The sequence below is a fragment of the Bubalus bubalis genome, chromosome 8 (genome assembly GCF_019923935.1).
Source record: "Bubalus bubalis isolate 160015118507 breed Murrah chromosome 8, NDDB_SH_1, whole genome shotgun sequence".
NCBI lineage: Eukaryota > Metazoa > Chordata > Mammalia > Artiodactyla > Bovidae > Bubalus > Bubalus bubalis.
Genome location: NC_059164.1, coordinates 118,835,735 through 118,863,503, shown reverse-complemented (window position 1 = coordinate 118,863,503; position 27,769 = coordinate 118,835,735). Strand labels below are relative to the sequence as shown.

Here is a 27,769-nt window from a genome sequence, read left to right as displayed (position 1 = left end):
GTCCAGGGAGAACTGAGGGCGGCGGGACGGAGGTGTCAGGGAGAGCCTGCCAACCTGAGTGAGTGGGCAGGAGGGCGGCCGGGGCGGGGCTGTAGACTGCAGCCCAGGCCTGTGGAAGCTTCGGCAGGCCCACAGGAAGCATGGTGAACACAGGATATAACGCATCCTTCAGTCTTTGGCATGCAATTCAGAGATCCAGAAAAAGAGCAGTTTTCTCCCCTGATCAAACAACAGCAGATACTTGTGTTCATCTTAGAAACCTGGGCAAATGAAGAAGAGGGAAAATGAAAAAAAAAAAAAACAAAAATCATCAGTAATTCCACTGCCAAGGCGACCCTTGTCATTGAGGGATCTTTGGGGGTTTCTCTTTGCCCTCCTTCTACATCTTTGCTCCCTTGTCACAGATTCCTCCAAGGGAAATTTGTAGGTCAGTGGGTTTGAACTTGGAGCTCTTGGTACACATTGCCAGCAGCTTTCTATGTACCTTGCAGCTGATCCTGTTCTTACCTCCTGTGGGACAGACTGTCCCAGGGTGGCCTCCAAGGAGCAGTCAATTTCACGACAGAAAAGAATCTTTTTGACTGCATCCTCAGCTTGCACTCTGACCATAGGAGTGATTGAAAACTCGTTGTTTGTGTCAGAATTTATCCATAAGCCATCCTTGGTTTGCCTTTTTAAAATCCATTTTCCCTGCCATTCTTGTTCACCTTTAAAATCCAGACTTTATTTAAACGTCTGCACCTGTGCGTTTACCGCAGTAGCCACCAGCCACACGGCTGATTGCATCTCCAGTTAAGAACGTTCAGGACTGTTTCCTGGCAGCGCAGTCCTGCGGCAGTCGCTCCGTGCCTGGCGTGGCTCAGGCCCTGCACGCTCAGCGCAGGCTCACTTCCTCGTTGGTACATAAAACGGTGTGCAGTGCTGGCTGGCAGCATCTCTGCTTTTGCCTGAGTTTTAGGACCATGTTCTCTGAAGCTTTGTTTGCAAATTTTAAAATGTTTTCTCTTGTCATTTTTTCTTTTTGATGACATAAAATAGTCTCATAATTAATTTGAAATGTGGCCTTACCCATTATTTAAAAAAAAATTAGTTGATTTTCTTTTCCTGTCATCCCCAGGGTGCAGACATATGTCGGCTGTGGCGTATCCATCAGGCTTTGTATTGCTTTGATTATCATTTGGAAGAAAGTAGAGAAATTAAAGACATGCTGCTTGAGTGCTTCATAAATGTCAATTACATCAAAAAAGAAGAGGCAAGTGGTTTTTCATCTTGGTGTGTTTGTGAACTGCTTTTTAAAAAGTTAATTTATTTCTGACTGCGCTGAGTCGTCTTTGCTGCATGCAGGGGCTATTCTTCATTGCAATGTGTGGGCTTCTCAGAGCTTCTCTTATTGTGGAGCGTGGTCTAAGTTGGTGTACAGCATGTGGGGTTTTCCTGGACCAGGGAGCACATCCATGTTCCCTGCATTGGCAGGCGGATTCTTGACCACTGGAGCACCAGCAAAGTCCTGTGAACTGCTTTTTGATGGAAGTTTTTCCTGAGTTCGTGAGTTTGCTGTTTGCATCTTTATTAAAACACTGAGCATGACAGTGTTAAGCAAACATTTTACAAGTCATTGTGTATTGCATCATTAAAGGAGATGGTAACAGGTGGCTGTGTGAATCCTGGGAGAACCATGATTGCGTTTTAAATTAAAAATGACTAAAAATAAGGTTGAGAAGGCACTTCCCCATGGATCAGATCTGACCCTCTGCCCTAATTCCAGGTTAATTGGCATACAACTCAAAGCTATTATCATAAGATTCTTGTTTTCTTTCATACCTATCTAGTAAATCCAAAGCGAGGTTCCTGGCCCAGTGCTCCACTGTCCACCAGTGGTCACTCCCACACTTGGCTACTGAGCACATGAAATAGGGCCAATCCAGCTGTGGCCTTAAATGTAAAATATGTAGGGATTTGAAACTTGATATGGAAAAAGAATGTTAAATATCACATTAATAATTTTTGTGTATTTATTACATATTTAAATGACACTTTGGATATATTAGATTACATAAATACATTAATAAAGTTAATTTAATCTTTTTTACTTTTATTAATGTGGCTATTAGAAAATTAAAATTACAGAGTGGCTTGCCTAGCTCTCTTGGACATGCTCATCTGTTATCTTTAGAGTTTTCTGTTTTTGTTTTATTTTATTTATTTATTTTTTTAAGAAGCGCTGAGAACATGAGCCTCTTGATAATTTGTTGTAATTTTGGGCAGAGTTTTAGATTTTAAAAAACATTATTGTCTCTCTGTTGTGGTTCCCTGGGCCTGTCTGGCTGCTCGGCTCTCCGTGGTCGCAGCGGCGGGGCAGCTGCCCAGTGTAGACTTGCAGGGCCGTCGCTGCGGTGGCGTCTCTTACTGCAGAGCGTGGGCTCCAGAGCACAGGCTCAGCAGTTGCGGTGCACGTGCTTGGTTGCCCCATGGCATTGGGGTCTTCCTAGACCGGGGATCAAGCTTGTGTCTCCTGTGCTGGCAGTCGGATTCGTTACCACTGAGCCCCCACGGAAGCCCCTCTAGTCTTTTTGTTCATTGTTTCGTCACTCAGTCATGTCTGACCCCTTGCGACCCCATGGACTGCAGCACACTAGGCTTCCTTGTCCTTCACTGTCTCCCAGAGTTTGCTCAGACTTATGTCCATTGAGTCAGTGATACCATCTACCCATCTTATCTCATCCTCTGTCACCCCCTTCTCCTCCTGCCCTCAATCATTCCCAGCATCAGGGTCTTTTCCCGTGAGTGGGCTGTTCGCATCAGGTGGCCAAAGTATTGGAGCTTCAGCATCAGTCCTTCCAATGAATATTCAGGGTTATTCCTTTAAGATTGACTGGTAGTCTTTTTAGATTGACTGTATTTCCATGTTGGGATGCAAAGCACGTTGTTTTCAATATAGAATATAGCCCTGATTCTGACTGCTTGTGGCCTGGCAGACATGATTTGAGGCAAAAGGGGGCAGCGGTCACCCATCCCCAAAGGAGGTGTGGGGAAGGCCTCCCAGAGGAGCAGGGCCCCCTGAGGAACTTGCTCAGGCCTCACGCTCACGGCGGGGCGGGGCTCGACCCCAGTGTGCCGGCTCCCCACACACCCTCTCACTGGTGACACAGAAGGGCTGGACCTGACTGCTGCCCACACTGGCCGAAACCTTCAGCCCTGGGAGTCAGAAAGGCCGTGTTCAGACCCCTGGTGCCCACTGAACAGGTGGTAGGTCGCCTCGATCAAACACCGCTCAGTCCCAGTGTTCCTTCTGTGCCATAGGGACAGCGACCACCGTCTCCCAGGGTGCCCTCGGGGCACACTCAGCCTTTCACAGGGCCCTCGGTGCCCACGACAGGAGATACACTGACTGCTGCTGCTGCTCTGATGTCGTCATTGTTGGAGAGACGCTGGGCCTCTGCCCTGGGCATCCAGGGTAGTTGTGAAGTTTGGGAGAGTAAAGTATAGAGTGGATTCAGACACACTTTATATTGACTTAAACATGTGTGTGTGTTAGTCGCACAGTTGTGTCCAACTCTTTGCAACCCCGTGGACTGTAGCCCACTGGGCTCCTCTGTCCATGGAATTATACATCAGATCAGATCAGTCACTCAGTCGTGTCCAACTCTTTGCGACCTCATGAATCGCAGCACACCAGGCCTCCCTGTCCATCACCAACTCCCGGAGTTCACTGAGACTCAAATCCATCGAGTCAGTGATGCCATCCAACCATCTCATCCTCTGTCCTCCCCTTCTCCTCCTGCCCCCAATCCCTCCCAGCATCCGAGTCTTTTCCAATGAGTCAACTCTTCACATGAGGTGGCCAAAGTACTGGAGTTTCAGCTTTAGCAGCATTCCTTCCAAAGAAATCCCAGGGCTGATCTCCTTCAGAATGGACTGGTTGGATCTCCTTGCAGTCCAAGGGACTCTCAAGAGTCTTCTCCAACACCACAGTTCAAAAGCATCAATTCTTTGGCGCTCAGCCTTCTTCACAGTCCAACTCTCACATCCATACATGACCACGGGAAAAACCATAGCCGTGACTAGACGGACCTTTGTTGGCAAAGTAATGTCTCTGCTTTTGAATATGCTATCTAGGTTGGTCATAACTTTCCTTCCAAGGAGGAAGCGTCTTTTAATTTCATGGCTGCAGTCGCCATCTGCAGTGATTTTGGAGCCCCAAAAAATAAAGTCTGACACTGTTTCCACTGTTTCCCCATCTGTTTCCCATGAAGTGATACATAGCAGTGGGTAAACTGCGCTTGTTTAACACACACACGCACACACATATGTGCAAATATAGATGTAAATGGTCCAGGTGGCTCAGGTGGTAAAGAATCTGCCTGCTAGTGCATGAGATGTGGGTTCGATCCCTGGAATGGAAAGATCCCTTGGAGGAGGAAATGGCAGCCATTCCAGTATTTTTCCATGGGAAATCCCATGGACAGAGCAGCCTGGCAGGCTATGGTCTATGGAGTTGCAAAGACTTGGACGGGATATAGTGAATGAGCACTTAGACATAAATATATATGTGTGTGTTAAAACTCTCTCTTTTTAAAATTTGTGTTCTCTTTTGAATTTAAGATAGCTGAACTAGTTTCCTGATCAGTTATTAATTTGTTCAGGTCAGTTTCCAGTCATTCTAGGTAAATGATAAACCTCTTCTGGACTCTACTGGCAACTTATTTCCAGTAAATACTTGTTAAAAAACCTGCCTGTCAAAGCCTGATGGCCCTGCTGTTCGCACCAGTGTGCTGCCCCCCCTGCCCTGCTGCCAGCTTGGGCCCCCGCTGCTTCGGCAGCAGGTTCTGAGTTAGAGCATGGGTGCTTCCTTTGTCGGGAGTAGCGAACTTCAGTACTAGTCACTACACTTTTAAAGAACTGTTTGTTTTTAGTTACTGGGAACTTTTTATTTGGTTGCAATTTTAACATTACATCCTACTTTTAATTTATAGGGAAGAAGATTTCTTAGTTCTCTCTTCAATTGGAATATAAATTTCATTAAAATGATTCATGGGACCATTAAAAACCAGTTACAGGGATTACCAAAGTAAGTATTAAAAACAATATTTTGTGCTTAGTCTGGTTTTGAAAGTTTCTATTTGACCTGACTTTGGTCAGGTCAACTTTTAGGGGCTTCCCTGGTAGCTGAGCTGGTAAAGAATCCGCCTGCTGTGCAGGAGACCTGGGTTCGATCCCTGGGTCGGGAAGATCCCCTGGAGAAAGGAGTGACTACCCACTCCAGTATTCTTGCCTGCAGAGTCTCATGGATAGTGGAGCCTGCTGGGCTATAGTCTGTGGGGTCACAGAGTCAGACATGACTGAGTGACTAACATGACAATGATGATGATTAGAAGCTTTAGAAATTATCTCTTATTATTTATTATGTACTGTTGTATTACTGAATAGTTATTTTCCTTGCTACAGGAAACCATTCTTTTTCAGTAGTGACATTGAAATTAAGACTTTACTTTGTGGTAGTTGTTTACATAGATTATTCACCGGTTTGATCTCAGCCTCGGCCGTAGTAAAGTTCACGTGGCTAGCACATCTGGTCCTTTGGGTCTGTGCGCACACTGCGATCTCCCTAGGGCGGAGCCCTGTGGGTGGTGGAGGAGCCCTTGAGGAGGGGCTCTCTACCGATTCCCCAGCCTCTGGGCCCTGGCAGCATTGGGAGCTATTTGCCGCATTCAAGGTCAAGTCCTTAACCTGCTCTGGAATTTTCAAATCCTCTATCCCATCAGGTGGCTGTGTGAGAACTGAGTTGGGACTCGATGCTGGATCTCTGATTGTTCACTGGAATGCTGCCTCCTCTCCTCTCATTTGCACAATATTTGGGTTGAATCAGCAGATTTTCCTCATTATGAGTCTAAGTCAACCCTGGTATTTTAGGATTCCCTGTACCTGAGCTAATTAGTCTAGAATGACTCCAAGTTAAAGTGTATTTATATTTAAACTTTTTGTATTTATAGTTTTTATTAGAAATTTATCTTTAAAGTTTTTTACTTAAGAATTTGGTTCTGGGTGTACGTGTCATAGTTTCGCAGAAAGTAGTGAAGTTCTGGGGACACAGCAACTGAGAGGGAAGAAGCTGACGTTTCAGTCCTTCTCCAGACTGGTTTCTGCTTCCAGCTCCAGGCAGACAGCCTGTCTCCACTTCGCAGAGCACTAGTGTAAAACCGTGTCTTCTTCCCTGGGAGAGGAGACTGCCTGAAATGACACATGTGAAAATATAATTCTTCAAACTTGCATTACATTTTTTTTTTTCCAGATCTTTGATGGTACACATTGCGGAAATTTATTTCAGAGCTTGGAAAAAGGCTTCAGGGAAAATAATGGAGGTATTTCCTTTTTGTTTTATGAAATATTAGCACATTTTTATTGTGTTCTGGCTACTAAAGCAATAGCCACAATAGGGCTGTTTGAAACCCTTGTTTGTGCCCGTCAAGCCAAAGCTCACAGTGAGCGTCCACACGGCGGGGGCACAGTGCCATCCACACCTGCTCGGTCACGGCTACACCGAGCCCGCCTCAGGACGCCCCTCCCTCACTACGACGTGCAGTGTGAGTGGAACCAAGGCTTTTGCGCATTTTGGCAGCTCTGGACCTGCAGTGTCCGACCACGTATATCTGCCGGGCCTTTGAAACGTGGCCAGTCCAAGCTGAGATGGGCTGTAAATGTAAGAAACTCACCAGATTTGCAAGACAGTCTGGAAAAAGAGGAATATAAAGTATCTCATGGATATTTTAAAAAGAATATTGACTGCATGTTGAAATGATAGTGTGTTGGATAATTGGGCTAAACAAAATATATTATTAAAGTAAGTTTACTTTTTTTTTCCTGTTTTTAGTGTGACCACTGGAAAGTTTAAAATTGCATTTGTGACTGATGCTGTGTTTCTGTTGGCCAGTGCTCCTTGGGAGACTCAGGCCATCTCTTCAGCAACATAATTTGAGAATTTAAAGATGTTTGTTTGAATCAGGCTCATAACCTTTAATGACTATAACACCTACATACTGGCTGTGTAATTCACAATTAAACATTCATAGGCTCTTTTGGAAAAAAATCAAAAGAAAATGTCTGATATCCCTTAACATTTTTCTCATACTAGGTTCTTAGATGTGTTTTTTTCCTTCTGAGAGTTAAATTTTTACTCTTAGTCATAAAGGGGTCTTTTCTTCTGGGGGAGAGGCCCTGGACCAGTGTCGGGGCAGAGGGCAGGCTAACCACCCATGTTTGTACTTTATTTCTGTGCGCTCTCCTCTCTTGCCCAGCTTGCGCTTCAGTTACATACGCTGTCAGTTACCACTGCTGTCTGCTTCTAGGAAACAAGAACTCACCATTCCCGTTCCCCTATAGACAACTTCTACAGTAGTTTCTCAGTGTATAGTTTTTTGGGGAAGTGGCAGAACCAGGATGTTCTTATGCATTTTTTGCATTGCTCTATACTCCATGAAACTGTTCACAGGAAGGAGTATTTGTTCCCCTTTTCTCTAGCAGTGATTTAAAAATAGGAGTTTGTGATTTAAATGTAATTGTTTAGGTCTGCACCAAATTAGTGTCAGAAATGTGTGCTTCTCAGTTTCACTCCCTTCCCTGTGTCCCTTCAAGTTTTTAAAGTGAACTCCAGATGTGACAGCTTGCCCTTGTGCACTTCAGGGTGCAGCATCTCTAAAAGGTCTGGTTGCACAGTGCCATCACCATGCTTGCTGTGTGACCCTTATGGGCCAATGGCCCACCAGGCTCCCCCGTCCATGGGATCCTCCAGGCAAAAGTGCTGGAGTGGGTTGCCATTTCCTTCTCCAGGGGATCTTCCTGACCCAGGGATCGAAGCCAGGTCTCCTGCATTGTGGGCAGATTCTTTACCATCTGAGCCACCAGGGAAGCCCCATACTAATATTTAAACATCTCTGCTTTGTTTGAATAATGTCTTCATTTTGAAGCCAGGATCCAACAAGTCTTCCAATGGCATTTGCTTGTTACATCATTTAAAGCCTTCTTCTCTTTGAAAAAAATCTCTGCCATTGACATGTTAGCAAACCTGGTCAGTTGTAGAATGCCCGTGTTCTGGTGGTTAGCTCTCAAGGGTCAACTTCTGTGGCCCAGATGCTTGGCTGGTGGTGCCGTGAACCTCCTGTGTGATACAGGTCGGGCAGCCTGGTTCCCACGGGAGTCACGCTGAGACCGAGGGGTAGCTTCAGGGAGCATTCTCACTTAGTGGAGACGAGGTAAATGTTAATAACGAGTCTCCCTCAGTCCTTCCCTACTGCCGTGGAGTCCTGGGAACTGCCTGCTCCTCCTCTCACTGGGGTGCCTCTGAAACATCTGTTTCTGTCAGTTTGGAATCCTGGCCCCCACCTTAGAGGTACGGTGTGAGTTCTTGGGTGGGGGGTGAGGTAAGCTCTTGGAACAGATCCAGTTTTCTGAGATTATCAGATGAGTCAGGAGGGGTGCTCCCAGGCCCACCTTTGTCTCTGGGCCCTGTCTGGCTTGATCCAGGCTCGAGTGCCATGCAATTTGGTACAAATGTGGTATTTCTTCAAATAAGATAAAAGAAAAGAAAAGTTCTCTCTGGTATGTGCGTTCTAAGAAGTGTAGACAAAGTGGAGAAGCCCTGATGACGGGACCCAGGCCTTTCCCCTCGTGAGCGGGAAGGTGAGCCGGTCAGACTGCCCTCGCGCTGAGGCTCCACCCGCGCCTGCCCTGCTCTCTGGGGGGCATACTCACCCGTGCTCCCCCGCCGGCTGTTCCAGGCCATCGAGAACGACTGCATCCAGGACTTGATGCACCACGGCGTCCACCTTCCTCGGAGGTCTCCAGTGCACCCCAGGGTGCGCAAGGTGAGCCACGCTCTTGCAGCACTTTTGAAAATTGTCTCTCATATTTTTTGTTTTTAGAGAGTTGTTTTTGTGAAATTCTGTTAAGCTTCCACAGGCATCAGTTAAAGGAATTTTTCAGAATCTTGACATTTGGAATTCTGGGAGACCTACCTTGATGCCAAAGTTTTGATTAGGAAAGCAAACATCTGTTGTTAAGACATAGGAACTGTATTCAGACAGCCTTTAACTACGTTCTTGGACATAACAATGTCTAGAGCCATCACTCGCTCACCGCCGCTACTGCTGCTTTCAAAGAAGAGACTGTTTGGGATTACTTTTATTGTTTACTTTCATATATTACATTTCCACTTTGTGGTCTGCAAACCGTATTGAATAAATGTTTTGATAGTTTCTCTTGATACAATTTTGTTTTTAAAACGTAGCCTCAGAATTCGGGTATGGTTTGATCCTCATGTTGTACATGATCTGACTGACCAAGTCTCTGCTGTTGGTGTGGCTGTTGTTCTGACGGAGTCTGATAAGCAGGGCTCCTGCAGGAGGACTTGGAGGCTCTGGTCGGCTGTGTGGGGCCGTGTCTACCCCGGGCGAGGCCCCTGTGCTCTCTGCTGGTTTGGGCAACTGTGTCAGGAAGCCAGAGGAATAAAGAGGAGGTGCCTGCTACTGCTTGTGTAGTGGAGTCATTATTTGTAGGCGTGAACTCTATTAAAAAACATTTCTTATTATTGATGATTTAGTTTGTATTATCCAAAGATAAAGACCCAGAGATGAAAATATATCCATGTGCCTTCCCCACCACCCACCCCACCCAGCACACACGGTCCCTGGCACTTCCTAAGTGGTAGATAGTTTGGATCATTTACTTCACATGTATGATTTAATGTTCAGATTCTGCTTAATTGTAAGGAGTGGTATTTTATTAGACTGTACATATTTGTGATGTGGTTACTTTACTGCTGCTACCAAATAACTGAAGACTTTTTCATACCTGATTTTCTGTTGTGGTAGTAAGAAATGAAGATGAGTACAGGTGTCATTGTTTGTTAGATTTATGGCAAAATGCACAGCCAAAATGAAAGGCAGAATATTAGATTTCACTTCTCAAGTGAAATGTATGCTTGGACTCCAAGTCATTGTTCTTACTGCTTATAACATATCATAGCTTCTTGCTTGAATCCTTTTTTTGATAAATACCAAATTTACCTGATAAGTCATTTTATTGATATGTTGAAAGAAGCTTCAGAAAATACCTTAGAAGTGACTTGAAAGTAAGAAATCCCCTTATTGTAGATGAAGATCTTCTAAAATTAGATAGTAGTAATGGTCGCACCACTCTGTGTACTAAACCCCACTGAATCACACACTTTATGAGAGTGACTTATGGTTTATGAATTGTACCTCATATAGTTGTTTAAAAGCTCTCTGTGAAGCAAGTACCAGTAATACCAAATTAACATCGCTCTCAGAAAGCAAATGACAGACTGAAATCTCCTAAATGAAAAGTTTACAGCCAGAAGAAGAAAATCCCAGATTGCAGTGCTTTTGTTGCTGTTGCTCAGTCACTGAGTCACGTCTCACTCTGCAGCTCCATGGACTCCAGCTCTCTAGGCTTCTCAGTCCTTAACTATCTCCCGGAGTTTGCTCAAACTCATGTCTATTGAGTTGGCGATTTGTAGTTCTTTTAGGGCAAAGTTGGTTGACATTCACTTAAAGTCTATTGTTTTATAGCCTAATTTATAAAAAATTTCTATTTTTCACTAATATAACTTTGGCTGCAAGAGTTGTGAATTAAGGACAAAAGGCAACACTGATTGTTGTTGGGGACAAGAATCTGAAGAGTCGCAGGAAGGTCCTGGCTGGTTAAAGCAGTATGTTTTCTGATTGTCTGTGACTTTGGGGAGGGACCTGACATCCAGGTTTCTCCTGGGAAGGATCACTGGGCAGTGACACCCCTTTGAGATACAGTCGCCCCTCGAGGTCTGCGGGCGATCGGGCAGCAAATCCATGGATGCTCCAGTGCCTTCCTGAACACTTTTCGTCATCGCTGGGTCTCTTACACCCAGTGCAGTGTGAGTGCTTGTGATAGGCTGTGAATCCCATGTGATCACTGCATCAACAGTTGCCAGCAAGCGGCAGCTTCAAGCTTCGCTGTGAAACTTTCTGGAATTTTTTCCCCTCAAATATTTTCTATCCACGCTTGGTGGAATCTGCAGATGCAGAGCCCGTGGATGTGAAGGGCTGACTCTTCGCGCCATTCTGAATGCCCGAAAGAGGTTCTCGGAACAAGACAGTTGTAGCCGGTGCACGTGGGGCAGAATGGGCTGTAGGAACAGTCAGGCTGGCTCCTTTTCCATTTGACGCTGAAGGTCAGGGCTGTGTCTTTTGATGAGGTTTTGGGGCTACAAGGCTGTAGGTCTTTCTTCCGCCGTCGGTGCCTTTGTGAGATCGCCGTGTTCCGAGCTGGCAGCGTGGCTTCTTGTCATGGTTCCTGATAGAAAGAACTGTGCATCCAAGACTTGTGACGCAGGGGCAGCCTGTGCTCCCTGTTTGCTCAAAGTGGGGTCTTAAGTGCTCTTTTGAAAACACCAATATTACTGTTCTTTTCTTCTTTTCTTGGCTCTTAGGTGCTGAGTTATTTTCACCATCAAAAGGAAGTTCGGCAGGGAGTGGAAGAGATGCTTTACAAGCTATACAAGCCCATCCTTTGGAGAGGATTAAAGGTATGCCTCTTAACTGTCCATGTTTAGGATGCTGAGTATGCTGTGGGGTTTAGCATCTTCTGATTCAGGCACTAAAAGTAAGACTTGAGGCTGGGCATGCGTGAGATTCTGAATGAATACTTTATGCTTTTACTAAAAGCATTTCTTAAGCTGGGAACCTGAATGGAGTTAGTGCTGGATGCACAGCTGGAAGGAGGGTCGTCATGCTCGGCAGGGGTGGTGTGTGCAGAGTTGGGCTGAGCCTTCCTGGCCCTTAGGGCCTCCTGCCGGTGACTGGGGACGCGGTGACAGCACGTGAGGAGGGGTCAGACGAGCACGCGGGTCATTTTAACGCAGGTGACTCTGGTCTGGGGGCAGGACATGACTGATTCTTCATGACACAGTGGACTTGGAGGTAGGGAAACGTCTCTGTCGACATGGAGCCGGGAGCTTGGCTTCATTTAAGGAAGGTCTCACAAGCTTGGTTAGTTTAACGTTAGTTAAACGTCTCTGTCGACATGGAGCCGGGAGCTTGGCTTCACTTGAGGAAGGCCTCACAAGCTTGGTTAGTTTAAACGCTACAGTTGTCTGTAACATGTAAATAGGAACATGCCTGTGTGGAGACACTAGAAGCATCGCTTGAGGGACTCTGCGCTGACGCCTTTGCCTGTCAGCTCTTTGGATTCTGAAACTCCTCTCACCTTTCCAGGCCAGAAACTCGGAAGTCCGGTCCAATGCTGCACTGCTGTTCGTTGAAGCGTTTCCTATTCGGCATCCAGGGTTTAACGCCATTGAGATGGACAGCGAGATTCAGAAACAGTTTGAAGAACTCTACGTATGTATTCATGTGGCCGGGCTCCCAGCCTGCAGCAGTCTGGGCCTGGATGTCCCTGGGGCTGCCCCGTGCGGCCTCCAGAGGGCAGTCTTTCCAGATCCTGACGTTCTTCCAGAAAGCCGGCCTCTCCCAGCGCCTTCTGTGGCAGCGAGGACTCGCAGGGTCTGTTTCCTCTTCCTCTCGGTCTCTTTTGGAACCGCTCGTCATTTATTGTGTGCAGTTTGAAGTTCTCATGTGTCCCCCAGCAGAGAGGCTGTGTCAGAGCGCTCAGGACACAGCCCGGGGTTGGTCCCTCTGTCTGATAGCTGTGTACCTTGGAGCAAGGTGGGCACTGACTTTTCTGTCTTTATCTGTGTGGCGGGCGTGGTGGTAGCCCCTGTGTAAAGTGGGGCAGTGTTGTGAACACACATGCACCTAGTTAGCTTTTAAGGCCAGTAATGCCTGTTGCGGTGGTTTTTTCCCAATGACTGATTTTCCTAGTGAGTCGTTAGGACATCAGGATGTGACATTTATTCCCAAGTGATAGTCTCCAATCTTTCACCTGGTAGGACAGTGCGAGCCTCTGCTGATCTCTCTTCAGCCGCCGCCGTTTGCAGGGGCTCCTCAGTGCTGAGAGGCACCACTCACTGTCCTGGTTAGTGGAGCAGCATCTTAGGGAGGGGCAGCACAGAGGCCATGGCAGTGACGGTTACCCGCGGCTGTCCTAAAACACTTCCTTTGGTTTGTGTGTTTTCTGGCCCACTATAAACAAATATCAGACATGCAAAAAGTTGAAATAGGAGTATAATTAGTATCTCCTGCTTAACGTCTTCACATCTACTCACCTGTGCCTTCCCATCTCAGCCCCGGACGCCACCCGCACGTGCAGACCCGCAGCCCTGAAGGGAGCCGGGGCCAGCGCCTCACCGCGTGTGCCTCAGCCACACGCGCGTTCATTTAAAAGCCCCTTTGGGGATCGTGGTTAATCTTGTGGACAAATGTTTCTGGGCAAACCACAACTAGATTTTGGAAGGTTTTAGCCATAAGACCATGAAAAACGTACACTCTTTTTAGTTCAGGTGTCCAGTCTGTGAGGCACTTGTGTTTTTGCCTGAAGCGCTGAAGACTCTGCACTTGAATGCAGAGGTGGAGGGTGTGCTGGAGGTCTAGCACGACCCCCCTTACGTGGGATCTGCCACAGGCGCTTGGCCCTGGCGATGGGCCTGACCGGTGATGAGGAAGGTACCATCCCAGCCCACGGATGGGGAGGCAGGTTGCATGGTGGTTTAGAGTGTGGAGTCAGGCAATTTGAATCCCAGTTCCCAGTTAATGTCTGATTTTTCTCAAATTAACCTCTTTCAACTCCTGTTTCTTCTTTAAAACTGGAGAAAATATTTTCTCAGATTGTGATAAGTTTCCAATGAAAAACTGTATATAAAGCATTTCGTTCAGCCCCTAGCACTAAGGTGGCAGTGGTTATAACTGTCCAAAACGACAGTACAATCTGTGAAGTGATGTAACCATCCCACAGAGTCCGCTCTAACATCAGTTCAGTTCAGTTGCTCAGCAGTATCTGACTCTTTCTGACCCCGTGGACTGCAGCACGCCGGGTTTTCCTGTCCATCATCAACTCCCAGACCTTAACATGGTGCCCCTGTATCACAGACAGTCTGTATTCAGCTTAATCATTGTGAGTTTTGTATTTGCTTTATTAACTATTTAAAAAATAAAAATTAATACTTCCTATTTTGTTTGAATTTAAGGAAGGAAAAACACTAAAGGAATTTCAAGTCAATTAAATTTTTTTTCAGAACTATAAGTATTAAATTCTAAATAACTCTTTTAAGTTAAAAAAAAAACCTAGATTGTAGAGAACACTGATTTTACGTTTTTTTTTCAGTTCAGTTCAGTTACTCAGTTGTGTCCAAATTTTACGACCCCATGGACTGCAGCACACCAGGCTACCCTGTCTGTCAACATGTCCCAGAGGTTGCTCAGGGTGGATGGCTGAGGTCAGTGGTCAACACCATTGACTCAGTGATGCCATCAACCATCTCATCCTCTGTCGTCCCTTCTCCTGCCTTCAATCTTTCCCGGCATCGGGTTCTTTTCCATTGAGTCAGTTCTTCCTATGAGGTGGCCAAAGTATTGGAGCTTCAGCTTCAGCATCAGTCTTTCCAATGAATGTTCAGGACTGATTTCCTTTAGGATGGACTGGTTGGATCTCCTTGCAGTCCAAGGGATGCTCAAGAGTCTTCTTCAGCATCACAGTTCCAAAGCATCAGCTCTTCAGTGCTCAGCTTTCTTTATGGTCCAACTCTCACATCCATACATGACTACTAGAAAAACCATAGCTTTGACTACGTGGACCTTTATCAGCAAAGTAATGTCTCTGTTTTTTAATATGCTGTCTAGGTTGATCATAGCTTTTCTTCCAAGGAGGAAGCACCTTTTTTTTTTTAACTTTCATGGCTGCAGTCACCATCGGCAGTGATTTTGGAGCCCAAGAAAATAAAGTCTGTCACTATTTCCCTTGTTTCCCCATCCATTTGCCATTAAGTGATGGTATTGAACGCCATGATCGTAATTTCTTGAATGTTGAGTTTTAAGCCAGCTTTTTCACTCTCTTCTTTCACTTTGATCAAGAGACTCTTTAGTTCTTCACTTTCTGCCATAGGGTAGTATCATCTGCATAACTGAGGTTATTGATATTTCTCCCAGCAATCTAGATTCCAGCTTGTGCTTCAACCAGCCTGGCCTTTCACATGACGTACTCTGCATGTAAATTAAATAAACAGGGAGAAAATATACAGCCTTGAAGTACTCCTTTCCCACTTTGGAACCAGTCTGTTATTCCATGTCTGGTTCTAACTGTTGCTTCTTTGCCTGCATACAGATTTCTCAGCAGGCAGGTAAGGTGGTCTGGTATTCCCATTCCTTGAAGAATTTTCAACAGTTTGTTCTGATCCACAGAGTCAAAGGCTTTAGTGTCGTCAATAAGGCAGAAGTAGATGTTTTTCTGGAATTCACTTGCTTTTCTATGATCCAGCATATGTTGGCAATTTGGTCTCTTGTTCGTTTGCCTTTTCTAAATCCAGCCTGAACATCTATCTGGAAGTTCTCAGTTCATGTACTGTTGAAGCCTGGCTTGGAGAATTTTGAGCATTAACTTTACAGCATGTGACAGGAGTGCAGTTGTACGGCAGTTTGAGCATTCTTTGGCAGTGCCTTTCTTTGTGATTGGAATGAAAATATCATTTTCCAGTCCTGTGACCACTGCTGAGTTTTTCAAATTTGCTGGCATACTGAGTGCAGCACTTTCACAGCATCATCTTTTAGGATTTGAAATAGCTCAACTGGAATTCTATCACCTCCACATGCTTTGTTGGTAGTGATGCTTCCTAAGGCCCCCTTGACTTTGCACTCCAGGATGTCTGGTTCTAGGTGAGTGATCATAGCATTGTGATTATCTGGGTCGTGAAGATCTTTTTTTATAGAGTTCTTCTGTGTATTCTTGCAACATCTTCTTAATATCTTCTGCTTCTGTTAGGTCCATACCATTTCTGTCCTTTATTGTGCTCATCTTTGCATTAAATGTTCCCTTCGTATCTCTAATTTTCTTGAAGAGATCTCTATTCATTCCCATTCTATTGTTTTCCTCTATTTCTTTGCATTGTTCACTTAGGAAGGCTTTCTTATCTCTCCTTGCTATACTCTGGAACTCTACATTCAGACAGATATATGTTTCCTCTGCTCCTTTGCCTTTACCTTCTCTTCTTTTCTCAGCTATTTATAAGGCCTCCTCAGACAACCATTTTGCCTTTTTGCATTTCTTTTTCTTGGGGATGGTTTTGATCACAGCCTTTGTACAATGTCACGAACCTCTGTCCATAGTTCTTCAGACACTCTATCAGATCGAATCCCTTGACTCTATTTGTCACTTGCACTGTAAAATCATAAGGGATTTGATTTAGGTCATACCTGAATGGTCTAGTGGTTTTTTCCCTACTTTCTTCAATTTAAGTCTGAATTTGGCAATAAGGAGTTCATGATCTGAGCCACAGTCAGCTCCAGGTCTTGTTTTTGCTGTCTGTATAGAGTTCTCCATCTTCTGCTGCAAAGAATATAATCAATGTGATTTTGGTATTGACCATCTGGTGATGTCCATGTGTAGAGTCATCTTTTATGTTGTTGGAAGAGGGTGTTTGCTATGACTAGTGCATTCTCTTGGCAAAACTCTGTTAGCCTTTGCCCTGCTTCATTTTGTACTCCAACACCAAACTTGCCTGTTATTCCAGGTATCTCTTGACTTCCTACTTTTGCATTCCAGTCACCTGCGATGAAAAGGACATCTTTTTTGGGTGTTAGTTCTAAAAGGTCTTGTAGGTCTTCATAGAACCATTCAACTTCAGCTTCTTCAGCATTAGTGGTTGGGATAGACTTGGATTACTGTGATATTGAATAGTTTGCCTTGGAAATGAACAGAGATCATTCTGTCGATTTTGAGTCTGCACCCAAGTACTGCATTTCGGACTCTTTTGTCGACCATGATGGCTACTCCATTTCTTCTAAGGGATTCCTACCCACAGTAGTAGATGTAATGCTCATCCGAGTTAAATTCACCCAGTCCAGTCCATTTTAGTTCGCTGATTCCTAGAATGTTGATGTTCACTCTTGTCATCTCTTGTTGGACCACTTCCAATTTACCTTGATTCATGGACCTAACATTCTAGGTTCCTATGTAATATTGCTCTTTACAGCATCAAACTTTACTTCCATCACCAGTCACATCCACAACTGGGTGTTGGTTTTGCTTTGGCTCCATCCCTTCATTCTTTCTGGAGTTATTTCTCCACTGATCTTCAGTAGCATATTGGGTACCTACCGACCTGGGGAGTTCATCTTTCAGTGTTCTCTCTTTTTGCCTTTTCATACTGTTCATGGGGTTCTCAAGGCAAGAATGCTGAAGTGGTTTGCCATTCTCTTCTCCAGTGGACCACGTTTTGTCAGAACTCTCTACCATAAGCTGTCCATCTCGGGTGGCCCTAGCTGGCATGGCTCATAGTTTCATTGAGTTAGACAAGGCTGTGATCCATGTGATCAGTTTGGTTAGTTTTCTGTGATTGTGTTTTTCGTTCTGTCTGCCCTTTAATGGATAAGAGTAAGAGGCTTGTGAAAGCTTCCTGATGGGAGGAACTGGCCGTGGGCAATTGGGTCTTACTCTGATGGGAGGGCCATGCTCAGTAAGTTGATGGGTGGGGCTGTGTTCCCTCCCTGTAGTTTGTCCTGATGCCAAAATATGGTAGGGGTAATGCTTCAGTTAGTTCAGTTCAGTTCAGTCGCTCAGTCGTGTCCAACTCTTTGCAACCCCATGAATCGCAGCACGCCAGGCCTCCCTGTCCATCACCAACTCTCGGAGTTCACTCAGACTCATGTCCATCGAGTCAGTGATGCCATCCAGCCATCTCATCCTCTGTCATCCCCTTCTCCTCCTGCCCCCAATCCCTCCCAGCATCAGAGTCTTTTCTAATGACTCAGCTCTTCGCATGAGGTGGCCAAAGTACTGGAGTTTCAGCTTTAACAGCATTCCTTCCAAAGAGCACCCAGGACTGATCTCCTTCAGGATGGACTGGTTGGATCTCCTTGCAGTCCAAGGGACTCTCAAGAGTCTTCTCCAACACCACAGTTCAAAAGCATCAATTCTTCAGCGCTCAGCTTTCTTCACAGTCCAACTCTCACATCCATATGTGACTACTGGAAAAACCATAGCCTTGACTAGACGGACCTTTGTTGGCAAAGTAATGTCTCTGCTTTTGAATATGCTATCTAGGTTGGTCATAACTTTCCTTCCAAGGTGTAAGCGTCTTTTAATTTCATGGCTGCAATCACCATCTGCAGTGATTTTGGAGCCCCAAGAAATGAAGTCTGACACTGTTTCCACTGTTTCCCATCTATTTCCCATGAAATCATGGGACCAGGTGCCATGATCTTCGTTTTCTGAATGTTGTGCTTTAAGCCAACTTTTTCACTCTCCTCTTTCACTTTCATCAAGAGGCTTTTTAGTTCCTCTTCACTTTCTGCCACAAGGGTGGTATCATCTGCATATCTGAGGTTATTGATATTTCTCCCGGCAATCTTGATTCCAGCTTGTGCTTCTTCCAGCCCAGTGTTTATCATGATGTACTCTGCATATAAGTTAAATAAGCAGGGTGACAATATACAGCCTTGACGTACTCCTTTTCCTATTTGGAACCAGGCTGTTGTTCCATGTCCAGTTCTAACTGTTGCTTTCTGACCTGCATACAGGTTTCTCAAGAGGCAGGTCAGGTCGTCTGGTATTCCCATCTCTTTCAGAATTTTCCACAGTTTATTGTGATCCACACAGTCAAAGGCTTTGGCATAGTCAATAAAGCAGAAATAGATGTTTTTCTGGAACTCTCTTGCTTTTCCCATCATCCAGTGGATGTTGACAATTTGATCTCTGGTTCCTCTGCTTTTTCTAAAACCAGCTTGAACATCTGGAAGTTCACAGTTCACGTATTGCTGAAGCCTGGCTTGGAGAATTTTGAGCATGACTTTACTAGCGTGTGAGATGAGTACAATTGTGTGGTAGTTGGAGCATTCTTTGGCATTGCCTTTCTTTGGGATTGGATTGAAAACTGACCTTTTCCAGTCCTGTGGCCACTGCTGAGTTTTCCAAATTTGCTGGCATACTGAGTGCAGCACTTTCACAGCATCATCTTTCAGGATTTGAAAGAGCTCAACTGGAATTCCATCACCTCCACTAGCTTTGTTCGTAGTGATGCTTTCTAAGGCCCACTGGACTTCACATCCAGGATGTCTGGCTCTAGGTCAGTGACCACACCATCATGATTATCTTGGTCGTGAAGATCTTTTTTGTACAGTTCTTCTGTGTATTCTTGCCACCTCTTCTTAATATCTTCTGCTTCTGTTAGGTCCATACCATTTCTGTCCTTGATCGAGCCCATCGTTGCATGAAATGTTCCCTTGGTATCTCTAATTTTCTTGAAGAGATCTCTAGTCTTTCCCATTCTGTTGTTTTCCTCTATTTCTTTGCATTGATTGCTGAGGAAGGCTTTCTTATCTCTTCTTGCTATTCCTTGGAACTCTGCATTCAGATGCTTATATCTTTCCTGTTCTCCTTTGCTTTTCACTTCTCTTCTTTTCACAGCTATTTGTAAGGCCTCCCCAGACAGCCATTTTAATGGTGACCTCCTTCAAGAGTACTTACACCAGTATGTCCTGGGGCTTCCAGGACTGTTGTGTTCAGTTCCCCTGTGGTGTTGGAAAAGACTCTTGAGAGTCCCTTGAACTGCAAGGAGATCAAACCAGCCAGTCCTAAAGAAAACCAGTCCTGGATATTTGTTGGAAGGACTGTTGCTGGAGCTGAAGCTCTAAGACTATGGCCACCTGATGGGCAGAACTGACTCGTTGAAAAAGACCCTGATCCTGGGAAAGATCGAAGGTGGGAGGAAAAGGGGACGACAGAGGATGAGATGGATGGCATTACTAGCTCAATGCACATGAGTTTATGCAAGCTCTGGGAGTTGGTGATGGACAGGGAAGCCTTGAGTGCTGCAGTCTATGGGGTCACAAAGAGTCACGAGTCAGACACGACTAAGTGACTGAACTGAACTGACCCTATGGCAGGCCATTGTCGACCCACGCCTCCGTTGGAGACTCCTGAACACTCACAGGCAAGTCTGGCTCCGTCTCTTGTGGGGTCACCGCTCCTTTCTCTGGGTCCTTGTGTGCACAGGGTTTTGTTTGTGCCCTCCAAGAATCTGTTCCCCAGTCCTGCGGAAGTTCTGTAATCAAATGCCACTGGCTGTCAAAGTCAGATTCCCTGGGGGCTGTCCATCCCGTTGCCTGATCCCCAGGGTGGGGAGCCTGCTGCGGGCCTGGACTTTGTGGCAGCGCAAGGGCTTCTCTGACGCCATCGTCCTCCAGCCTGTGGGCCGCCCGCCCCCTGGCTCTGGCGGGGCCAGTGGTGCCCTCCTGCATGTGGGTTTGTGCCACACGCTGTGCCGTCCAGGTCTGCTGCAGCAGAGACGCCGACTCCTCGGCAGCCCACTGCAGACCTGTGCCTCTGCAAGAAACACTCAAACACTCAGAGGCAGGTCTGGCTTCATGGAAGCCCACAAATGCTGGAGTGGGTAGCGTGTCCCTTCTTCAGTGGATCTTCCTGACCCAGGAATCAAATTGGGGTCTCCTGCATTGCAGGCACATTCTTTACCAGCTGAGCTACCAGGGAAGTCCTCCGGTTTTTTCTTAGTGGAGATGGGTTTATTTTTTTCAAGTAGCAAAACTTGGTCAACAGTCTTATAGAAATGAGATGTCACTGTCAAAACAGATATTCTAAAGACCTTTGAAAATTAAAACTGCCAATAACGGAATCTTGTTTGGGATGAAAATGGATAGGGAGAGGCTTTTGTGTGAGCAGAGTATGCTGTGACGGCCTCGGATCCCTTTTGGGAGTGTGTGAGCGCATCTGGGGAGGTGGTTGTGTACATCAGCTGTGAGAGCTGAGTTGCCATGGGCCTTGCTTTGCTGTGGATGTCCTTGGGGAGGCAGGTGCCTCTGACCGAACCCTAAAATGTCCTTTATTTTTCTGTGACAGTTTATAGTTCAGCCAGGTAGAAATTTTGTATTCAAAATCATTTTATTCCAGGACTGCCAAAATATTTTGTATGTTTTCTAGCATTGAGGGGCTTCTGAAATTTTAAGGATGATTTTCTTTATCTTTTGATTTTTTTTTTTCTTCCACTATAACGTGAAATTCAGTGTGTTGGTTGCATGGTAGACAAAGGAAATTTTCTTAATAATCTTTTTCTTTTCTTCTTTCCAATGTCCATTTGTTTCTAACTCCTTTTAGGGAGCAGTGCAGTGTTATGGTTAAGTTAGTAACAGAGCTGGTTAAAAGCAGGAGTTGTTTCTGTGGAGGGCGAGACAATAGTGGTTTTAGGCTGTGGCCACGTGGTCCAGCCACTCCCCCGCCACTAGGCAGGAAGGCAGCCCAGTGGTTTATTCCCGTGAAACTGACCTACAGATATGGATCTGTGAATTCCATGTGATATTTACATGTTTCAGAATATTATTCATTTTTTCCAACTACTTGGAAGCAAAAAACCATTCTCATGTCCTGTGGGCCACACAGAGACAGGCATGGGCCTCTCTGGCCTGTGGGTCGGTGGCGAGCTCATGACCCTCTGGGTCAGGGCCTGAGTAGGGGGCTGGGGGGATCCAGGAGGTGAGGGAGGGCTTGATGAAGATGACAGAGGAGGCCCTGTGCGTGTCTGTGGCCCCTGAAGGGCAGGGGGTCTCTGTGTGGAAACCGCATGGAGTGCCCTTGTCCTGGTGGTTGGTGAGCCCCTGATGTGGGCTGTGTGCCATAAGTGATCATCTGGAATTAACGTTGCAGAATAATGTTGTAAGTAATACATACAAAACAAAAGCTATAAAACTTGAGTTCCTTCTGTTCCTTTCTGTTTTTTATTTTGTCTCTCTTCCTTGCTTTTTGTTTTTCTCAAGTGACCTGTCTTCTTCACTTTCCATCTCTGTTGTGCAGAGAGGGTTGTCTGGAGGCGGCGGCCGGCTCGGGGTTTCGCTGGCGGTGTGGCGCTGTCCTCCGTGGGCGTCTTCCCTGCCTGCTGCGTTGGTCGTGGCTTTGCGTCAGTGGGTGGTCTGGGCGCCGGTGGACTCCCCACAGCCTGGGCGTGGGCAGCAGGCGGGCCGGCCCCCGGGGCAGGCACGGAGGTGTCCTGTGCGTGTGCTCCGCTCTCCCTGCCTGTGCAGCTTGCAGGGCTTCTGCCTGCTCTCGGGTGTGCCTGGCCCCTCAGCATCTGTCTCAGCTCTTCCCAGCGGTTTGTGCACTCCCACGCAGCCAGTCCCTGCCCCAGCCCTCCCCCGCCGTGTCTGCCAAGGCCTGGCCCCGCTCGGCTGGTCTGAGCTCTGTGGGCACAGTGCTGCCCGCTCACAGCCCTGCTCTGGGGGAGCGGAGCCCCCCGGTGTTTGCAGCACCGCCTGCTCTCGTCACCCGGGAGGAGAGCAGGAAGGAAGTGCTTACTCATCTGAGTTCAGCCTTCTTCTGGTCTAATTATGGAGTGAGGACTATTTTTGCTTTTAAACTCTGGATTGGAAAGTTCCACACATAGCAGTAGAGGGCCGTGTGCGGGGGATCCCTGCGCCCTCAGACAGTCCAGGCAGTGCTGGCCCGCCCACTTGGCTCCTCCTCCCTGTTTTTAAGCAGATCTGAGCCACAAAGTATTTCAACTCCGACTTACTTCAGTGAATGTGTTTGTTGCTCAGTTACGTCCAGCTGTTGGCGACTGTGGTAGCTTCTGGTGAAGGATGTCGATCCGTGATCCCCAGAGATTTAACTTTGCGAACAAGGAGCAGGCTTGATCATTCGAGAGTGTTTTTGTAGCAGAACTGAGAGTGAAAAAGGGCAGAAAATGCTTCCGACACAAACCTCAGAAGGGGACAGAGTGCCCCCGACCCTGTGCTGGTCTAAGAGAGGCCTCATATACTCTAACCAGACCCACTCCCATAACTACATCTTAAATTAACAAGATTAGAATTGACAATAGAAAGCTCTTACCAGATCCACTCCCACAAGTCTTAAGATAACAAGATTCAGAAGGTTTTTGTTAAAAAGGAGAAGCATGTCCTCAAGCAAGATACATTGTTGTTATATAATCCTTAGTGTATAAGGTCCCATCACTTGATGGCAAATAGATGGGGAAACAGTGGCAGACTTTATTTTCTTGGGCTCCAAAATCACTGAAGATGGTTACTCCAGGCATGAAAGTAAAAGACATTTGCTCCTTGGAAGAAAGGCTATGACCAACCTAGACAGCGTATGCAGAGACATTACTTTGCCAACAAAAGTCTGTCTAGTCAGAACTATGTTTTTTCCAGTGGTCATGTATGGATGTCAGAGTTGGACTATAAGAAAGCTGAGCTCCGAAGAATTGATGCTTTTGAACTGTGGTGTTAGAGAAGACTCTTGAGAGTCTCTTGAACTGCAAGGAGATCCAACCAGTCCGTCCTAAAGGAGATCAATCCTGAATATTCACTGGAAGGACTGATGCTGAAGCTGAAACTCCAATACTTTGGCCACCTGATGTGAAGAACTGACTGATGCTGGGAAAGATTGAAGGCAGGAGGAGAAGGGGACGACAGAGGATGAGATAATGGTTGGGTGGCATCACCGACTCGATGACATGAATTTGAGCAAGCTCTGGGAGACAGTGAAGGACAGGGAAGCCTGGTATGCTGCAGTCCATGGGGTCACAAAGAGTCAGACACAACTGAACGACTGAACTGACTGAATCCTTAGTACAGAACTTAAGATGAATTGTTTTATTGTGTGATCATTAGCTCTGGTCCTAAAGAAAGTGAGGTGTTAGTTTTAGTCTTCTCTTAGGAGAAGGTGATGGCAACCCACTCCAGTACTCTTGCCTGGCAAATCCCATGGACAGAGGAGCCTGGTAGGCTGCAGTCCATGGGGTTGCTAAGTCGGACTCGACTGAGCAACTTCACTTTCACTTTTCACTTTCATGCATTGGAGAAGGAAATGGCAACCCACTCCAGTGTTCTCGCCTGGAGAATCCCAGGGACGAGGGAGTCTGGTGGGCTGCCATCTATGGGGTCTCACAGAGTCAGACACGACTGAAGTGACTTAGCAGTAGCAGTCTTATGTGACAGAGACAAAGCACAAAGACAAAAGTTTGTCCTTTTCTCCTCCTTGAGAGCCCCAGACCCCTTTCTCCTCCTCGAGGGCCCTGGACCCCTTCCTCCTTGAGGGCCCTGGATTCCTTATCTGCCTACCTAAGATTAGCTCTCTCGACCCCACAGACTGTAGCCCACTAGTCTCCTCTGTCCATGGGACTCTCCAGGCAAGAATACTGGAGTGGGTAGCCATTCCCTTCTCCAGGGGATCTTCCTAACTCAGGGATTGAACCCAGGCCTCCTACACTGCAGGCACATTCTTTACCATCTGAGCTACTAGGGAAGCCCCTTTACTTCAGTAGGTGTCCTTAAAAGATGGGTCTCTCTTTTTTAAACATAATCCTACCATTGGCACAACTCAAGTAAGATGAATTTTGATTCCTTGATTTGATCAAATATTCAGTCAATGTTCTTCAGTGACATTTCAGTGATTCTTTTTTTCCAGTTTTGATTGAATCTGTGTCCGGGCGAGACCTACGTTGTGACTGGCCAGTGTGTTCATCTCTTGGGCAACCAGCTGCTGCTCCAGCAGGCATACCGTCTCCCTCTCTCGTTGTTTTTCTTCTTTTATGCTGGCTTCTGTTGTTGAGGAAGCACAGCGATTTTCTCATTTCCCATAGAACCTGTCCTACTAGTCATTCATATGTTCCTCTGCCCTTTAAATTTCCTGTAAGTTGGTTAAATATGCAGTAGGTTAGGGTCACGTCTCCTCTGTTAGGTGCTCAGGGGGATCCATGTATGTGGATCAGGGGTGTGTAACCTCCTGTCCCCACCTATGTTGTTGGCCGCCCCTTGGCCCACTGCTTGGACAGTTGATCACAGCGGGTTCACTGTATCCTGGGCTTAGTGTGTTATGGCGTTTTGGAAGTTCATGGGCGTGGCTAATACTCTGTTTCACAGGAATAACCAAAGTCCCTATGTGTCCCTCTGTGTGGCAGTGTGGTGTTGGAGACCCTGCAGTCAGCAGTCATAGGCAGGATCGGCAGGCAAGGCACCACGTGTGTCTAGATCAGTTCAGTTCAGTCGCTCGGTTGTGTCCGACTATTTGCCACCCCATGGACTGCAGCACGCCAGGCTTCCCAGTCCATCACCAAATCCTGGCGCTTGCTCAAACTCATGTCCATCAAGTTGGTGATGCCGTCCAACCACCTCATCCTCTGTTGTCCCCTTCTCCTCCTGCCTTCAATCTTTCCCAGCATCAGGGTCTTTTCCAGTGAATCAGTTCTTTGCATCAGGTGGCCATAGTATTGGAGCTTCAGCTTCAGCATCAGTCCTTCCAATGAATATTCAGGACTGATTTCCTTTAGGATGGACTGGTTGGATCTCCTTGCTGTCCAAGGGACTCTCAAGAGTCTTCTCCAACACCACAGTTCAAAAGCATCAATTCTTTGGCACTCAGCTTTTTTTATGGTCCAACTCTCATATCCATACATGACTACTTGAAAAACTATAGCTTTGACTAGATGGAACCTTGTTGGTAATGTCTCTGCTTTTTAATATGCTGTCTAGGTTTGTCATAGCTTTTCTTTCAAGGAGCAAGCATCTTTTAATTTCATGGCTGCAGTCACCATCTGCCATGATTTTGGAGCCCAATAAAATAAAGTCTGTCACTGTTTCCATTGTTTCCCCATCTATTCGATGTGAAGTGATGGGACCGGATACCATGATCTTAGTTTTTGAATGTTGAGTTTTGAGCCAGCTTTTTCACTCTCCTGTTTCACTTTCACCTTCATCAAGAGGCTGTTTTGTTCCTTTTCACTTTCTGCCATAATGGTTGTGTCATTTATATATCTGAATTTATTGATATTTCTTCTGGCAATCTTGATTCCAGCTTGTACTTCATCCAGCCCAGCGTTTCTCATGATGTACTCTGCATATAAGTTAAATAAGCAGGGTGACAATATATAGCATTGATGTACTCCTGTCTAGATGGTTTCCTGTAAACACTCGACTGCAGGAAGCACATGTGACTGGAGGTCCCCGGGTCTGCGTGTGTGACTGTGCAGGAACGACACGTGACTGGAGGTCCCTGGGTCTGCGTGTGTGACTGTGCGGGAACGACACGTGACCGGAGGTCCCCGGGTCTGCGTGTGTGACTGTGCGGGAATGACACGTGACCGGAGGTCCCCGGGTCTGCGTGTGTGACTGTGCGGGAATGACGCGTGACTCGAGGTCCCCGGGTCTGCGTGTGTGACTGTGCAGGAACGACACGTGACTGGAGGTCCCCGGGTCTGCGTGTGTGACTGTGCGGGAACGACACGTGACCGGAGGTCCCCGGGTCTGCGTGTGTGACTGTGCGGGAACGACACGTGACTGGAGGTCCCCGGGTCTGCGTGTGTGACTGTGTGAGAACGACACATGACTGGAGGTCCCCGGGTCTGTGTGTGTGACTGTGCAGGAATGACACGTGACTCTAGGTCCCCAGGTCTGCGTGTGTGACTGTGCGGGAACGACACGTGACTGCAGGTCCCTGGGTCTGCGTGTGTGACTGTGCGGGAATGACGCGTGACTGGAGGTCCCTGGGTCTGCGTGTGTGACTGTGCGGGAATGACGCATGACTCTAGGTCTCCGGGTCTGCGTGTGTGACTGTGCGGGAACGACGCGTGACTCTAGGTCCCCGGGTCTGCGTGTGTGACTGTGCGGGAACGACACGTGACTCTAGGTCCCCGGGTCTGCGTGTGTGACTGTGCGGGAACGACACGTGACTGGAGGTCCCTGGGTCTGCGTGTGTGACTGTGCGGGAATGACGCGTGACTGGAGGTCCCTGGGTCTGCGTGTGTGACTGCGGGAACGACGCGTGACTCTAGGTCCCCGGGTCTGCGTGTGTGACTGTGCGGGAACGACACGTGACTCTAGGTCCCCGGGTCTGCGTGTGTGACTGTGCGGGAACGACACGTGACTGGAGGTCCCTGGGTCTGCGTGTGTGACTGTGCGGGAATGACGCGTGACTGGAGGTCCCTGGGTCTGCATGTGTGACTGCGGGAACGACGCGTGACTCTAGGTCCCCGGGTCTGCGTGTGTGACTGTGCGGGAACGACACGTGACTCTAGGTCCCCGGGTCTGTGTGTGTGACTGTGCAGGAATGACACGTGACTCTAGGTCCCCGGGTCTGCGTGTGTGACTGTGCGGGAATGACGCGTGACTGGAGGTCCCTGGGTCTGCATGTGTGACTGCGGGAACGACGCGTGACTCTAGGTCTCCGGGTCTGCGTGTGTGACTGTGCGGGAACGACACGTGACTCTAGGTCCCCGGGTCTGCGTGTGTGACTGTGCGGGAACGACACGTGACTGGAGGTCCCTGGGTCTGCGTGTGTGACTGTGCGGGAATGACGCGTGACTGGAGGTCCCTGGGTCTGCGTGTGTGACTGTGTGGGAATGACGCATGACTGGAGGTCCCTGGGTCTGCATGTGTGACTGTGCGGGAACGACGCGTGACTCTAGGTCCCCGGGTCTGCGTGTGTGACTGTGCGGGAACGACACGTGACTCTAGGTCCCCGGGTCTGCGTGTGTGACTGTGCGGGAACGACACGTGACTGGAGGTCCCTGGGTCTGCGTGTGTGACTGTGCGGGAATGACGCGTGACTGGAGGTCCCCGGGTCTGCGTGTGTGACTGTGCGGGAACGACACGTGACTCTAGGTCCCCGGGTC

At 47.2% G+C, this 27,769-nt stretch overlaps 1 protein-coding gene across 5 annotated transcripts in view; it reads left to right on the top strand.

The window, feature by feature from the left end:
• Positions 1–27,769, top strand: part of NCAPG2 (non-SMC condensin II complex subunit G2) — a 73,686-nt gene that overhangs the window by 8,823 nt on the left and 37,094 nt on the right. For all 5 annotated transcript variants that reach the window (XM_025291956.3, XM_006041811.4, XM_025291954.3 and 2 more), the window contains 6 exons: positions 1,118–1,252; positions 4,974–5,068; positions 6,290–6,359; positions 8,772–8,858; positions 11,480–11,575; positions 12,264–12,389. In XM_025291956.3, the coding sequence (XP_025147741.1) occupies positions 1,118–1,252; positions 4,974–5,068; positions 6,290–6,359; positions 8,772–8,858; positions 11,480–11,575; positions 12,264–12,389 (609 nt within the window). The remainder of the gene's footprint in view (positions 1–1,117; positions 1,253–4,973; positions 5,069–6,289; positions 6,360–8,771; positions 8,859–11,479; positions 11,576–12,263; positions 12,390–27,769) is intronic.